At 32.4% G+C, this 18,450-nt stretch overlaps 1 protein-coding gene across 1 annotated transcript; it reads left to right on the plus strand.

Moving 5' to 3' along the window:
- Nucleotides 1-1,953: 1,953 nt before the first annotated feature.
- Nucleotides 1,954-9,532, plus strand: LOC124374117 (splicing factor YJU2-like). Its single transcript, XM_046832412.1, is given in 8 exon segments — nucleotides 1,954-1,965; nucleotides 3,777-3,794; nucleotides 3,796-3,878; nucleotides 4,469-4,580; nucleotides 5,427-5,555; nucleotides 5,558-5,599; nucleotides 9,355-9,393; nucleotides 9,395-9,532. Coding segments are annotated over 8 exon segments (573 nt in total).
- The last annotated feature ends 8,918 nt before the right edge of the window (nucleotides 9,533-18,450 follow it).

The raw sequence follows: 18,450 nt of genomic DNA on the forward strand, positions 1-18,450 counted from the left end.
TCGCGCTGCTTGCTCTTTTAGAAAAAAAATTAACTCGAATAGTTCCAAATTTGAAGCCCAGATCACGTCAGTGCCCCTGATCACCAATAGGTAACTCTAAGCAATATATGACCGTCTGGCGGTTGCCTGCTCCCTATAACTGCTTTCCGGCAAGAAATTCTAGTCATTTCCTTTTCTAATTGACTATTGGAACATTATATTGCAACATGAGAAAAATCGAGGTTGACCCATATATTGCTTAGAATTACCTAGATATTTTTGTATTTGTTCTTTTTTTTAGATTATAAATTTTAATTTTAATAATATAATTTAATCCTGAAGTGATTGAACTGGTTCAGGAACTAGGTTAGTTGTAGTTTCAGGAACTAGGTCAGGAGTAGTTCATGAACCAGGTTAGGATTCAAGTCAGCGGATTAGTTCTTTTTATGGATGGAATCTATGGCCAGTTTCACACTGCTCATTATTTGAGTTAGGCCTAGTGGTGTTTGATTTGTCATTCATAGAGAAAAAACAATGGGGGAGACTTTAAATAGTGGCCTGCACACACTCGTTATTCAGTTATTTTTGTCGAATTGTTCGATATATTATTCAACTTCAATGTGAACAAATCGTACACAATAAGAGTTATGATTGATTTGATTACCAACAAGAAGAATCTCATTTATTACAATTTTAAAAACATAAATTTAACACTAACATTACAAAACAACAAAACCAACTAAGGCCTAGACTTACATATCAAAGAAACCTTACAATAATTATAACTTGGCCAGCTTGTTAGCAGTGAGTAACAGCTTTTGTGAAATGGAGGAAAGAATTCTCCATCTGGGTTACCAGGAGCCAAATGTACATGTTGAAGCCACTTAAACTAATCTTGTCACTTGTGAGAAACATGTCACGAATTTTTCTCATATTCATCGCCATTTTAAGTCACAAAATATTAGTTATTTCTTGCTGTTTATGGTTTACATTAAAACTGCTATAAGTAATAAGGTGAAAAAATCATATACTAAGTTAAATAAATTGTAATATCAAATTATGCCTTCGGATAAAAACATAGAACAATTCGTTACAAACAAATGAATAATGAGTGTCACTTATTAAAGTCTACACAAACAATGAATAGTTATGTGTATTCAATTACCTTTTTTTGTTACAACCTAATCAAATTTCCAGTTTAGTAATATATTTGTTATATCCACGTTGACTAAAGTTATTTTTGTAACTTAACAATTTCTTACATTTGCTTAAAGACTTTTTGGTGGTTGCAAACTTCATATTACACAAATATTATTAATGTGTTTTAATTTAATGTGGGAGGCTAATTAGCGGCAACACTCGTTTATTCGATTGTTATTATCGAACGATTCGGTATATTATGAGTTCGTTATTTTATATTATAGTACATTTACATTAACAACAAGAATACACATTATGATAACAAAAGTTATTCAACTATAGCAATTAAAAATAACAAAAACCAACTTTAACCTAAAGTTATATATAAGAGATACCTTCAAATATTTATCTTGCCTTGATAGCAGTGAGCAACTGCTTTTTTGAAAAGGAGGAACGGATTTCCCCCAGACAGTGTACTTCTCTGTGGTAAAAAAATTACATCAATGGTCTCTTACACAGTCTGCTGGTAGTCTACTCCTCAAGCTCTATAACCGCTCGTTAAGAACTTTAAATCTCATATTTATCACCATTTTTGGAACTCTAAAAAAAATTAGTTACTGCTTGTTTTTTTGTTTTGTTTTCATTATATATTATAATTAATAATAAGTCGAAGTCATATTTGAAGTAAAATAAATTGCAGTATTGGATTATTCATTTTATATATAAAAAAGGATGTTTGTATGTATGACGTGGATACACTCAGAAAACTATTTGACCAATCGTTATAAAAAAATTGTATGTATGTATTTTTTCCACGAAGAAGGTTTATATGCTATGACCATTGATGTAACTCGCTACCAGGGGTCGCTGCAAAAGATAAAAGTTTTCAAAGAGCATACACATTATAAACTGCAGTTACGAGACAGTTATGTCTATTAAATAGCCAAACCATATTTGAAGGCGCTAAGTTATGATGTATATTTGTCTTTAAAATAAATTCCTGGTTGAACTTAAAGCTTGTTTGTTAGACCACATTATAATAAAGTACATGTACGCATATAATGGCTATAAGAATACACTTTTGACAGAGTTTCTTCATCGTGACAAAAAGGCAAACTACATCGCGTTGGAAATATAATTCATTTGAATCAGAAGTGCTCATGGTATCAATTTACAAAATCGTGACCATGGAAAGGTATGTTAATTTTTTTTTCCTGAAAACTACAATTTTTCCTGAAAACAATAGTGAAGAAAAAATTCGTCGGCAACGAAAATCAAAGGAGTTACGATTTTTTGAAATCCTCTGAAAACTCTGTTTTTGACAGTACCTCTGGCAATTTTACTGAAATGATGACGTTAATCCTGTCAACGATGCCTGCCCGCTGCGCAGTGCTGCGCACTGCTTGCTCTTTTAGAAAAAAAATTAACTCGAGCTTGCAAAAGTCGAATCCCAGATCACGTGATGCCCCTGATCCTTAACCCTCCAAGTGTTGTTCGACAAAATTTTGTCGGTTATTTTCCATTCTTAATGCAATAATGGCCGAAAGGCATCAATATAATACAATGATATACTTTCCCCCCAGTTTATATGCACCTGTGATAATAATACTTGGCTATAAATGCCCAACCCATGAAAAAAGGTCCATTTTTCATGGTCACGGTATTGTAAATAAATACCGTGCTCATACACGGGGCAAAGCGTATGAAAAGCATGCGAAGATCAGCCGCAGGAAGCAGCCAGTTTTATTTTATAAAAACAATTGAAAACATTTTATAAAACAATCGAATAACGAGTATAGGCTACTTATTAGAGTCTACTCTTTTAGGTTAAAACTTATATTTCAATTAATCCTTTGATCTAGGGCCTCAGGAGGTATTGGGGTTTCTGGGTGGGAGAAAACAAATCAGGGAGGAGTAGGTATAAGATGAGGGGATAACAAAGTTATTAACATTCAATCAAGAATTTGTGCTGGAAAAATAGGTCTAACAACTGCATTTAACGGTAATTTAAAACCTTTTTGGTACCAACATTTGTGTTGGTTAAAAACATGTTTGTAATTAATTTTAATATTTGGATATGGAAAATTATGAAGGAAACAGGATTTTTCCGGATATTTGCCATCGTTCAGTGATACAAAAAATCAGTAACACTACGTTTTGAGATCTGCAATCTGATATCTTCATCGGGTAAATAACTCACCTAAAACATAATAATTACAAACCAGGTTAAAATAAACAAATCATACCAGAGCGTTTTGACACGCGTAAGTCAGGAATCACAACCACCATGTTGGGGGTTAACTTCATTAACTCTAAAACACGCACTTATAAAAAACTAAACACAACACTAATTATTAAAACTAAACTATAGAATACAGATCATAACAGGTCTGCATTTGTCGATCAACCACCTACGACTGAAATGTACTGTTACTGATTATTTGTATCACTGAAAGATGGCAAATGTCCGGAAAAATCCTGTTTCCTACACAATCCTTCCATTGTCAAAAACAAATTTCAAACAAAGAATGAAAAATTAGTAGTATACTCTATTACACACTACAGTGGTATATGACATTTGTATATTAAAATTCTACATGTGATCAAATGTCTTGACAGTTCAATTTTTGGAATAAAAACAATTTTGTCTTTTCCAGAAATACTATCCCCCGGATTTTTGATCCTTCCAAAATACCTCGGATGAAATTGCCTAAAAACAGACAGTACACTGTTCGTTTGATGGCACCTTTTAACATGAGGTAAGAATTATTGTTATAAAAAATAATAATAATTGTATAGACTCAATAGAAATATAGAATAGTGGTTAATCTGTTCTAAATATCTTATACTCCAGTATACAGTTATGGTTCCAAAGCAAGGGTGTTGATAACTCAAATGTTTTCACACACAAAAAATTGTTGTAATTTAGACTTACTTAATACTGATATACAAAATATATAAAGGTGTGTAATTTGGTCAAGGGTTAAAGAGAACACATGAACGTATTATCAGTGCAGTCTTGACGTGCTGTCAATCAGTCTGGTATTCATTCAACATCAGCTGATTATTATCTAATTGGTTGGTTCTACAATAGTTATCATCACATTTTTAGTGAAGTATCATCTAGTAAAGAGTTACATTTTTGTGTAATTTGTGTATTATATTCATCTCTTAATATGAAACAACACAACACAAGACAGTATGGTGTGACAAATAATATTGTCTGGATGGTAATATTTTTTGTATTTGGTATGTCTACTGGATATTCTAACACTGTTGTCTTAAACTCTGTGAGTGGTGTTTATACAGTGTCTATCTGTATTTTATCTAAATGCTCCGGATGTTGTAGATGCAAGACCTGCGGAGAGTATATCTACAAAGGGAAAAAGTTCAATGCCCGCAAAGAGGATGTTGAAGGGGAGGACTACTTTGGGATCCGGATCTACAGATTCTATATCAAAGTAACTATTGTATTTAGTCTATAAATGGATTTAGTGTAGCTATTTATTAACAGATATATGGTACCTTTACCATATATCTGTGTATAATTAAAGTTTTGTGGCTGTTATAATTACAAACATGGATTTATATTTGTTAATGGTTTGAATTTACAAAAACACCATAACTCATGAAATAAGAACTGGTTGACGACCAGATTGGTAAATTATAAAACATAATTATTTATTGGTAAAGTCATCAATATTGAGTTATTTTAGTTTGTACACATTTTAAGTAACACAGTGAGGTATTTTACAGTATATTTTAGTGATTAATGAATTTATATTTATGGTATAATGATTCAGTACCATAACAAACAGACCAAATGTGTGCGAACAACAGCCTATTGTGTATAAATATTTTATTGTTGTGTATCTTCCCATCACAACAACACACACAATTCAGTTACGTTTGTGTTTTATTATTATGTATTTGTACAATGGCCTTAAAACTTTGATATTCATTCAGATACATTAATTTTTTTTAAATTAAGTTTTGAATGGATTCATGTTTATAAATAAGCTGTATAAATGTCATTAGATACATGCTTTTTTTAAAGTGACAACAAATGTATGCCTGGTGTAAATTATTACCTGAGCTGATTTGACTTGCTCATGTACTTTTTATGGTTTAGAAAACAATTCCTATCTAATTGGCCCTTTAGATCCATATTGTTAAAGAAATGAATATTGGGAAAGAAGTGCATTACTTTCACCTTGTTTGAAAAAGCATGTGTCATTGTTTTGATTTTTCGAATCATCGTAAATTGATTGGTTCTGTATCTTCAAAAACATTGTAATATTTTTCAGTGCACACGATGTCTCCAGGAAATATCTTTTAAAACTGATCCAAAAAACACAGACTATGAAATAGAAGCTGGCGCTACACGTAACTTCATGGCTCTTAAACTAGCCGAAGAACAAGCTCTCAAAGAGAAGAAGATGAGCGGAAAGAAGAAGAAGAAGCTAACAACCCAATGAAGGTAAAGAAAAATATATAAATGATATGTTTAGTCTGTTTTTAAAAAAGTTTATTCTTTACCCTTGGAATAAACATTGGCAAAAAACCATTGGAAATTTTGTTACATTTGCATAACTGTATATTATTTGAAAGGATAGCAGACTTCGGACACATTTGCCATCATCTTTTTAGGTTATAAACATCGTTTTTGAGGATTGAAATCTATCCTCTTCTTCAGGTGGGGGAGGTATTAATATATACAAAATAAAGGAACAGAAAGAAATAAAGAAGGGAAAGAAAAGGGTTCAAACATGCCCAAAAGCTGCTTGTAGTCCAGTCCAGGTATTGTCACTGCACAGGGTTGCAAGAGGGTAGATTTCAATTCTCAAAACGTTATGTTATACCTTTTATAACCTATAACGATGACAAATATCTAAAATCCTGTATCCTTTTCAAACCTTTCATTGTATATTTGAGTTTCATGCATTTACAGGTAAAGTATTATCTTGATTTTGTTTAAACTACTACTTTTTTTGAATTTTCAATTGTTTGTAAGCAATTGTTTTCATACTTTCTCAAGAAGCATGTATATCCTTTTTATGCAACATAAAAGCACCATTTTTTCGTGGTAATATTTTGCTTTTGTATACAATTGTTCTATTTTGGGTGACCAAAACCCGACTCAAGGCATCAAAATAAGAAAAAAAAAAGATAAATGGAATGAGCGTCAATATGCTTACCAATGTAATAGGTTCTGATAAAAATCATTCATATTTTATTCATAATACAGGGTCCCCACCCGACCGTGAAAACCGTGATTGAAACGGGGGAATAAGCCGTGAATTTCGTTCACCGTGAAAAAAAACGTTTAAAATAAGCCGTGAATTTTGTTTACATACCGTGGAAAATCTCTACAACTTTTGAATAAATAAAATCAACACGGGTCGTCTTCAGACGATCATATGGGAAAGTTGACCTTCGCTATTGCAAAGTAAAAAGTAGCACGCAATGTAGGGGATAGACCACGAAGTTTGACAGGTGCTGCTATCTGAGCGATTTTACTGATAATATGGTTTATAAACAAATGAGGAAAGGAAGGGCCGCGGTGGGAAATGACGCTTCCGGCTCAAATCACGTGAGGCCTGTCTTTGTCTGTCGCCAGGTTCTGGGCCTTGGCTACGCTACGCGGCTTGTAAACAAGGCATTCTCTGATTGAACGCGAGATTAATAACACAATTTAATTACTTGATAGATTGTCGTTTAATGTAAACACTTTTCGTATTGGAGTTTTATTGTATCAGATATAGTCTATTATTGTTTTCATAAAATAAAAAAAGTATACAAATCCTTAATCTAATGTAAGGAATTTAAATTACATTTTAACTTAATTTCATTCTATTAAATCCCTTATTTTATTTAAATATTAATGAGAAAAATGCTATTCAGTACGATATCTATATCGTTTGTGTGTAATGACTGTTAACACAATATAATAATTATAAAAAATTTTAACTTATGGTGGACAATAAATTGAATTAATTTAGGGTCTTGTGTAAATAAATAGTATAATAATGTGACGGAGCAGAACCTACACGACACATATCAATTAACGCAGTGAGTGAGACCATAACTTTATAGGCCTATATAACTGTTTTAATTACCAGTAAGGTCGTTTTGAGAAAACAATTTTATTTTTCATATCTTTAGATATTAAACGGTAGTGATATGCGTTTTCCTTATCAATAATATTTTTTATGATTCCTAAGCTGCATGGATATTACGAGTGTACACGGTTTAAATCTTTTATGGTGAATGTGTGTTTAAATTGTATAATGTATTAGTAAAATATTACAAATGAAACGTCATGTTATAAAAACGTTAGAAAAAAAAAAACCATTGCATTTTTTCTAACCAGGAAACAACAAACGTCAAGTAACTTTGTAGTGTTAAGCTTTATTACTACAAAACTACAAATCGAGGAAGTCGTCCAAGTATAATTTTGTCGGGTTCCATACGACTACGTTAACGCTATTAATCATTTCATGCAGATGAAAAATATATCGTACAAGGTTCATTTATTGTAATGTGGTGCAGCGATGTTATGGTAAAAATAACCTTTGTTGTCTACTGTCAATGAGAGTGGAAGGGGAGGGGTATATCGTGTACTCCACTCCCCCATCCTCGGACAACAGCTGGTTTCATGTCTCAACATGAAAGATTTGTTTCCCCAGCTCGGCACTCCAATCTTATTCTTATTGTGAGAATTGATATAAAGATTTAAAGCTTTTCATTCAACTCATTCTGACACTTTCTCACGGAAATTCTTCTGTTGAAAGAGGCTTCTCTGTCAACAAACAGTGTATAGTTGAAAACTTGAAGGAGGAGAGTTTAGTCGCGTTGAGAAAAGTTTGTGACGGCGTATCAGCAGCAGGAGGATTGGAGGCAATGGAAATCACTAATGAATTAGTTCATGCTGCCAAAAATTCCCACGCCCACTACTCGGAGCACTTGGCAAAACAACGAGAAGAAATGAAAGACAAAAATTAATTCTGAGAAAGAGAGGAAGCAAGCTGCAATAGAAAAAAAAGAATTTGAAGCACAAAAATTCCAGGTTTTGTCCGACGCCAGGAAAAGGGCAGCTGAGTTAGACGATAAGATACAGGAACTTAGCAAAAAGTGCAAATCGTAATTCACTTTTATTCTAGACATTTTTATCAATTTATTTATGTGTACAAATATAATTTTTTTTGTATAAACTGGTACCAAATAACTTTTCTTATAACAAGTTGTATATAATTTTTATACATTTAACGTTTATATGTTATTTTAATTTCAATATAAAATTGCCTTTTCTTATGTACTAATTAAAATGTGAACCTGTGATTATGTGAAAATTTTCCTGTGGAAGAAATCGATCGAAATAATAATAAATAATGTGTTAAACAAGAAAATAATTTAATAATCACGCAAGTGTACTTCATGGACTCAAACGAGTTAGCCTTAGCCAACGTACGAATCCTGTCACCCTGCATCTTGTCTAACCTGTGTCAACAAAGTTCTCTTCAGATTTCAACAAACTTGTAAGTTAAAGAAAATTATGAGCTATGTGCATGCTAATTATATTGAAATTTGTCTTTGTCATTGCTTTGATGACTGTTATGATGATGTTTTGTAAAAATAATATGCCTTGTTATATTCATTATGTAGCAAATCGCACATAAAATCGGGCGCTCGCCGCTCATTGCTTGCGTCGTAACCGAAGCCTATTGTTATTTTGTTCTTTTAGACGTTTCCGTCAATTCCTGCACGACCAATGACATCGTTACTCAAATGGGAAGAAGTTTTATATTGTATTTTACCGCTCTGCCGCGTCTGTAGTGTTTACGTCTCAACTTCGCCCCTCTCCAACACGATTTTGTTTGTACCGGTAACGTTGTTTATGAAAACTTTCCGACCTTGAAATTTTAATTTTTTTAACCGTGAAAACCGTGAATTAGCCGTGAATTTGAGTATTTAGATTGAGTGGGAACCCTGTAATATAAACAATTATGTTTATATAATCACCAAAAAGTAGCCATTAAGTGGAATTTTAGTTTGTGACATTACTAAAACCTCTGCCATTAAAGACCTGAATGACCATGTTTCACGGTTTAAAAACATATTAAAGGAATTGTGCATACATGTAAGCCTCCAATTAACAGGTTGTGGTGATTTGTCTTGTGGAGAAATTTTGTTAAATTTTTTGTCAGAACTAAATATCTTCTTTTTGTCTTAAAGCTTCTGGAGAACAGAACACAGCAATCGAAACAAGAGCTGGGAACTGCTGGAGTCTCTAGAGGACTTGAAGGATTTGAATAGAAGACAGCGTAGCATAGATTATGATTCTATGCTTAGTCAGTACGATACGAAGGAGGCAAGAGAGAAAATACTGAAAATGCAAGAGAGAACAAGATGAGAAGTTTATTAGGTAAGTTGCTAGAATTTAGAAATGACCTGTTTGAGGCTCTTATGCTCATATTTGATATCAATCAAAATCTCTTACACTCTAGATTTGTCTCTTGTGGTTTATAAATATATCCGACTATAAAACTTTGCCCCACAAACTTCCAAAATTCCAATGTTAATCTTATTAGAGTATATATTTGTTGGCTGAGCATTATTGAACCCTATCACTTTGAGAGGCTAGATATTTCGAAAACGAACCTACCTATTGACTTCAAATTTTTCATGAAGCTTCATTTATCAAGCAACACTGAGTTTGATGATAGTGCAAGTCACTCCATGGAATTGGCTGACGTTAGTGAATATTTTTACATTGGTCTTATGGGTTAACAACGATGAAAATGAGGAAATAACAAGAATAAATAAAATTATAAACAATCTGAGTATACTTACAATCATATGAGGTTTCAACATCTGATGTTCTTATTTATAGACATAAGAGAACAAAAATTAAGGTGAAAAGTCAGTGTTATAAATTGATGACAAGATTCGATTTCAGCACACTCTTGCGTTTGTAGGTATATCCCTAGTTCACCGAAACTTTAATTATTTGAACACTGCTATGAAACTTAACTTATCGAACAAAAATGCGAATAAATCTTGTGGTAAGATATATCGAGAAACATTTAATCTGGTAAACACTTAATTTCACATGAAACTTAATTTCTACATAGACAAGATTGAGTCCTATATGATGGTACATTGTAACTGAGAGTTATTGAAGCCTATTACTCAGAGTGCTGACACAATTTCTCTTTTTGTCTGCCGAGACTTGTAAACATTTCTCTTCAGTATGTCTGTCTGTCTGTCCATAGGGACATCTAAAGAATTAATGAACTACAGATTTGAAATTTTGCAAACAAACCTCAGTGGAGCCTGTTATACAACATGTGGTGTGTTGTACTTTTAACACTTCCCACGCTGTAAACGAAGAAATTAGAATCGTAGACTTTGGACCAAAACGCCAAATACAGGTTATATCCAATATTATAGATTATGTCTCTTGGAGAGTTTTTTAGTTCACAAAAGGTCTTTGAAATGCCCGGTGCACCCCATGCTTATAGCGGTTGCCAAGTATTTATAAACGACCTTCACTCTGCGGCAGGAGGACTGGAGAGCCCTTTGTCTAAGTCCGACCACCCTGCTCGTCAGTTCTACGTCTCCTACAGAGCCATAACCAAACATATCCGTGGCGTTTATTACTGCTTTCTCGGTTGTCATGATTGCACGTCTACTACGTATCTCGTTATTATTCTTCATCGTGTGGTAGTGTTGAAATTAGTTTGAAATATTTATATCTTGTTTCATAGTATGTCTATTATGTGTCATAACTTATATAACAATAAAATTAAAAATTTATTTGAAATAAACTAGGTTTTTTAATAGTTATTTTTTATCAATAAATACACTAATTTTGAGTAAAACGCCCTGTTTTATACTTTATTTGCTTTTACCTTTTACAATTTAGTTGTAGTATATTTAGCTATGAACTTAAAGAAACAAAACTTGTTTACTTGTCTTGGTGTTACAGGAAAGTTAATGGATTTTATTAGTGGCGTGCTGCGAAGGGTTTTTAAATTGTTTAGTTTACTTTTAGTTTAAAACAGCTGATTATTAAAACGCACATTGGTTGCTCAGGCAGTTATTGCCAATCCATAAACTAACTGTCCTTATTAAGGTATTTTTTACAATATGGCTGTACTTAGGTAGACAAAAGATTCCTTCAATTTAAAATTTCTACAACAAATAGTATACAAGTATGTAAAGTAACATTTATATGAAACAAAATACCATTTATTCTGAACATAGTACTTTAATTTAAAAAGGTTGATTATCTTCATTATCTGGAATTATTGTAAAAGATAATACAGTGTCTAAAAAGATCCACAAACAGAATTTAAATACAAACTTTTCAAGATAAATTAACTCCTAAATTACAAATGTTATCCAAACAAATTTTCACGCGAGTTCTCAGAACTCTCAACTTGGGTACGAGGGTACTCTGTAGTATTCCCCCCATGCCCCCTATAATATTTGTGTTTCCAAAAATACTTCTTGGTAAATTCTTTGTTATTACAGCTTTTGTTAAATTATTAATTTAAAAAAAGATAAATAAGCCTGAATCACTAACATTATTTATAAGGTAATCAGAATCAGAATCAGAATTTTTATTTGCCGTTACAAATGTGGTATGCATGTGGCAATCGTCATCTCATACAAAACAAATTGTATTATAAAAGTAAAATATTCGATATAACTTAGACTATGTTAGCTTCAATATGACTCTATAACCATTCATCTAAAACTGTATGCTGCTAGATTTTACTAAGATATTTGTTAAGCATTTCTTAAACCTAAATAAAACTCTAGACAATTTAATATGATTTGGTAACATGTTTATAAAATTTTAATTACCTATCTCTACAAAACTATTTTTGGTACACTGGTAGGGCTACAGTAGTCTTACTCTAAGATTAGTAACACCAATTTCTAGTAAATGTAATTATTATGGATAGAGCTATTTACTGTTATTGTCTGCAAGTTATTTTTTAACATACAGTAATACATCCAGAACAAATATAGAAGGGCTACAGTCAACACCTCTAATTGTCTAAACAAAGGTTTGCCAATGGGTTCTATTGTTTAACATTACACATTAATCCTAATAGCTTCTCTTCTGGCAATATCAAAAGTCTTTGTTGGTGTCTAGGATCATTGCCACCATACAATAACTCCATAGGACAAATGACTCTGGACTCTGTGTGCATATGTATATCTGCAGTTAATGTTTCAATATTTACAATTAATCTCAATCTTAACAACATAAAAAATGCCTTTTGCTAAATTTATTTAAACATAACAACTTCTATATGTCTGTTCCCCCATTTCAGATTCTCGTTGGAGCGTTGAACACCTAGAAGAAACTTTACATTATCATGGTTAGGTTTATTGTTGCAAACTAAAATTAATCTCCTGAGTTTTTCTTCATGGTTTACACCGAGGTACGTTCGCCGCACACCAATTCAAACACAATTGAGTTATGCGACTAGTAGAGAATCATTTACTACATTAAGATTATTTTAACCATTCAAGTAAGGGATTGCTAGGTCGTCTGCAAAGCATGTATGATCTTGTCACATTGTTATTTATGGAGGCTGGCAGGTCATTTACATAAAATTATAAAAAATACCGGTCCCAAAATGGATCCTTTGTGGAACCCCTGCTGTAACTGCATGTGGTATTGAGAAGAGCTTCCATTAAAAGCAACCATCTTGATATCTCTCTTTGAGATATGATTTTAAAAAATTGTAAAGACAGATCCATCAAAACCATAATTCTTAGGTTTATCTAACAAAATTTCATGATTTACCGTGTCGAAGGCTTTAGACATGTCGAAGAACTTGCCTATGACCACTTTTTTAACATCTACCACCATGAATACCAGTTCTTCATAAATTTTTACAATAGCATTTAGTGTTCCTCTCTAGGCCTAAAAACCAAACTGACTATCTGATAACAATAAGTTACGTTTCAAAAATACTGGAATTACTTGCCTAATTATTATTACCTCAAACACTTTTGAAACATTTGGAATTATCCGAGACAGGTCTAAAACTCTTATGTTCTATTCCGAGAAACCTTTTTTATACAGTGGTATAACCTTTGCCAGCTATAAGGCACCTTGGAAAGGAACCATTATTAATACAAAGATTCAAGAGAATAGGCGAGAGCTTCGGCAATAAAAGGTGCAGCAAGTTTCAACAGCTCAGAAATTAAAACCATACACAATCCAGACATGACCTATTCCTTAACAAATTAATAGCATCATACATTCTGTTTCAACCTTTCACTTCAGTAATACTAAATTCACAAGTTAGAGAACACATTACAACTTAACTTACTATAAAATAGTATGACATAGACTGACTAGAAAAGAGGCACAGTTAGCAATGAGATCATTTACACTATTCACAAAAAAGTTATTGAAAATCACAAGCTGTTAGACTACTTCCAACTTCTGTAACTTTTAGACCTATCACTAATAACTTATATTTTCAATTAAATAATAGAACCACCAATAATTTTTAGGTTTATTTTTAGCAGATGACAAACCCACTCACAATTAAAACGTAGCTTACAACTTCTAACATCGCTTTTATATCTTCTTCATTTAATTTCATATAACATGTCTTTAAAGTAGGTTATGCCTGTAGACTTATACTGAGCATACATATTATAAACAACTTTGCCTTAAGCTTCTTTGAGAGGTCTGTATTATACCAAGAGTGAAGTTTTACAATAATCCCCTAACAGCTGGTACATACTTAATAGGAAATAAGCAATTATTCACAATGTTCATAAATTTATTTAAAAAATAGTCAAAATTTATCATCTAATGTCCGCATTATTTAACACTACATACAGAAGCAACCAGTTAATTTTACTAATTAGAGTGACAAAATACAATGAATTGACGATATAACCAATGGTTTCTGCACAATTTTCAAATCTTTTTGCTTAGAACTATTTACATTGGTTAGCCTACTATTTACGTGACTGGTAACGTTATCTTTCCTTGGTAACAATTTGCATTTTATAACCATCGCATGATGGAATGACATAACACCATAGGCTCCACTGCAACATTCTCAATTCTGTCAACATGTACAGTAGTGGCTAATGTTGTCAATTACATGATGAACCGCCATCCACAAAAATTCGTACTAGTGCCTAGTTACATCATAAATGGTATGTCCAAAAGGTTATAACCGAAAAGTAAATCTAAAAAAACTTAGCTTTCCTAGAGTCATTGACTAAAATATCAATATTAAAATTCGCCACACAGCATAATTTGATGCCTTATTCTTATTATACTATTCAGAAAAATTACCTCAACAATTCATACATGTGCTCAATAAAATTGTCGAAAGTTCTGACCGTCAGGTACTCTATACCTATATATTACGATACCAACTAGGTTAATCTCCTTTATAAATACAGCAGCTACCTTCACAGAATATATTGACTAGACATTTCTGTTAAAAAAGTCATCTCCTCACGCCCAGCCATCTGGATCTTAAAAATATTGCAGTGGCCCCCACTTTGGCCCGAAGATCTACAAAATGCGCTGCTCAATTATAAAATCTGTAGACTCACCACCATCAGATCATCGCTGCTCAACCAATGTTCACAAACACACAACATGTCTGTTATTAAATTTCATTGCCAACAAATTAGCATCATCTCTCTTTCCAAGAAAACCCTGCACATTCCAATGTACAATATTTACACTGTCCTTAGATTTATAGTCCACAGTCTAAAGCCGCTCCGCCACGCTTTGATGGCCTACTCCATATCTGCACCTAGGACCCCTTTGGTTACATTCGTGTTTTGTGCTAAAAAGTCACTCAGGTGTTCCCATTATCCATAGGCCCGGTTTTATTCCAGTGGGGGCTTATACTTTCCCAAATATACATCCCACATTGCCACATGAGTTTGGATGCATCAGTTCTTTCACTAAAATTAAATGGCACGCCAATCTTAAATGAGTCTATAACCATTAAACCTATTTGTAGTCAGCTTTTCACACTCATATGAATCTGAGTCCATCAGATCCTTAATGTAACTTTTAATATTGTCAGAGCTTTTCATTACAGTTGGTAATATTTTTAGTTGCCATAAGTAATTATAAATGTCAAGAAAAACGTAATGTTATGTAAAAAACTACAAATGAAATTCAAATAGTAAAAATGACAAAGCATATACTTATTTGACATTTTTACCTATTAAAAATTTTAGAATCTTGATTATTGTTATTAAATCAAGATATGAACTTTGAATTTTAAATTTACAAGAACTAATAGATTATATTAAATAAAATTATGAGTAAATTATCTTGTGGAAAATTTACAGTAATATAACAACTTAGTTCTAATTTACAGGTCAGTATTTGGACGGAAATAAGCGGGTTGTCAAAGAAGAAATAGTTGAGGAAGTGGATGAAGACAAGTGTGTCCCCGCCCGCCGTCCTGAAAAGAAGTCCTCTGATTGTACAACAAATCATTCATCATCACATCATCTACTACTTCAAAAACCTACCATCAACTTCTACTTCTAAAAGTCAGGTAAGTTATAATTTAAGTATGTTCCTCTATACAGAAATAATGCTGACTATACGCTATATTTTTTCTACACAAAAACGCAAGCTATGGTGGGAAGAGTTGATTCAAAGTGAAATGTTGAGTGTTAGCCCTGGTTCACTTCTCTCTAAGTGTCAGCATCGAAAATACGATGCTGTTGCAGAAATTTTGACTCCTGAAATTTGGAGTCGTGGGTTCGTCTGAATGGATCCAAAAATATTCAGCGACAAATAAGCTCAATAAACTCTTTGCATCGCTTGGACATCTGAGACATCTAGACTACAAAAAGCAGTGCAAATCTAGGTGAAGAGGTATTCTCATTACTCTCATCAGGAGTACACAATTGAGATGCACCAATAAATCACTGACAACAATCCCAAAGCAACTGTGGAGCAACTGAGTTTTCCACACATAAAGTGACAATGGTGGGAAGGGCCGATTCAATGTGAATGTTGCTTATATATTCAGAGTGGTTTAAAAGAAACAATTATTTGTTGAATATTTTGGTTGTAATTACAACTTTAGCAAGTACATAAAAAACATTGTATAAGAATAAAGAAACAAAAGAAGAAGCACTTACAGATAGCAAATATACCAGAGAAACAAAGTTTTTGGATAAGTTGTTGATTTTAAATAAAATATAATGTAATACAATTTTTTTGTTTGGTAAATTTACTAGTTAAGCGGAATCTAAGGATTCCAAGTGGAATACAACTATTAGAGCGACTGTATAAGTCCATATGATTGTTTAGATTTTAATGTAAGCTGGATGTGCTAACTCATAATTTCTCAGATTCCCAAATTGTTTTCTAAGCTTATTGTCACACAGGTTTAAAATTTGCTTAAAGTTTTGAGTTCATCAGCAAACCTCAAAGCCTTTTTTTTATGGTAAATAGTCGTGTACTGGCTATTTATCTTCCTTCTTTGACCTATTGAAAAACGAAGATCTGTCATTCTCATCTGCATAGGAATTTGAGGTTTGACACCAATGATGGTTCTTTGAGAAAAAACCTGCAGGTTAGCTGGTAAAATTTTTTGAGTTGTTGGAGATTCAGTCCAATTTTATACCAGCCTACTGGGTAATTTTTTGGGTGACGGTACTTAAGAATTGATCTGTTTTAATCATAATTTTGCGAATACCACAACGTAATTATTTACACAAATAAATGTTGTTGGCCCTTGCAGTGACAATTAATGAATTTCATGTGCATAAATAAATAAAAACAATATGTCTCCAACCAAGATGCAGTAGATAACTTAAGGGCTAAAGAAATAATTTTATATATTACAGTTGGTTAATACCTGTTTTTTGACAGTAATAAGAAACATGTACAAATTAAAAAAAAATATTCAGAAATTAATATATATTAACGTGTAATTGGAAATTTTATTTTAAGGTTTTGAGATACAAAAAGTGTGTCACTTCACTTTATTTAGACCCTTTTTGACTGGGGTCGATTTTTGAACCAGTCTGATAAGTATGCTCAAAAGACCAAACGTTCGAGTTTCTGGACGTTCGTACAAATCACTCTAAAAGGACCAGGCGGTCGATTTCTGTACGCCGGAATTTCGGTATTTTTTAATAAATACTGATAATAAAATGTTAGAATTTAAAATATAATTTTATTATATACTTTAAACCATATACACTTGTGTTAAAAAGTATTAAGGATATTAAAAAATATTGTTTTGAATGAACCTACAAAATATTAAACAGCAGCAATACAATAGCGCTGTCAGCTGATCACTTGCGTACTGCGTAGTGGCTCGCCTCGCTGCCCTGTACGCCAGCTGTCTAGATATTTACGTTCTGTCCGTTTGTTTTTCTGTGTTTTTCGAGGTAGTAATGTTTACTTTCGTACAAATACTTTTTGACTGAATTGTGATGATAATGGCATATGAGAACTTGAGAACAAGTGAACCTTGATAGGGAAATAGATAGGGAGGCTAGATTCGTCTGATTCTTAAATTCCATTTGATGACGACTCGGACCGCAGATCCCACCTAAAACCCTATTTGGGTGGTTTTTTTTTTTTATTTCACAACCTTCAACATCTGGTCAAAAACTTTACAGAGCAATCAAGAAAAAAAATCTAGATTTGCAGTTGGTTGCAAAGAGGGCTGCCATTTCTCTTTGCATTGGCAAACATGGGTGTAAATAGTGCTACGAGTGAAAATTGTTTGTACATAGTGTATTATAACTTTTTTACTTTATGCCAATTTGTAAACAGTACATTTTTTATTGACTTATGCCTATTTTGATTTCACTATATTTTAAAATAAAGTAAGAGTTCGTATAACTCCAATTATTTTTAGATTTACTATGCTGTACTGATATTTCCGAATAACAACTTTTTTATTGCTTTTGTAGCAACATGATAAATTTTGTATAATTTTATTATTTGTATTCCAAATAAGTTAACATTTGGTACACATGTAGAAAACAATATTCTCTGTAAAATAAAAATGGTTTCCCACAGTTAAAAACTCTTTGGTTTTATCAGTAAAACACAATAAACTAAAAAATAATTAAATAATTTTGTTATTTTATTTTTATTTTTTTATAAATGCAAAAAATGAGGGTCACATAAGACAATTTGGAGTTTTACCTACTTATGCTGATTTAAAATGTACATTTTGACACAAAATATATAATCATAGGCCAACGAATACATATTTTATGATTTTTATCTTGAACCACATGACTGACAACTGAGCAGTTTTGGAGCTA

This window comes from Homalodisca vitripennis, unplaced genomic scaffold, assembly GCF_021130785.1.
Source record: "Homalodisca vitripennis isolate AUS2020 unplaced genomic scaffold, UT_GWSS_2.1 ScUCBcl_7349;HRSCAF=15001, whole genome shotgun sequence".
NCBI lineage: Eukaryota > Metazoa > Arthropoda > Insecta > Hemiptera > Cicadellidae > Homalodisca > Homalodisca vitripennis.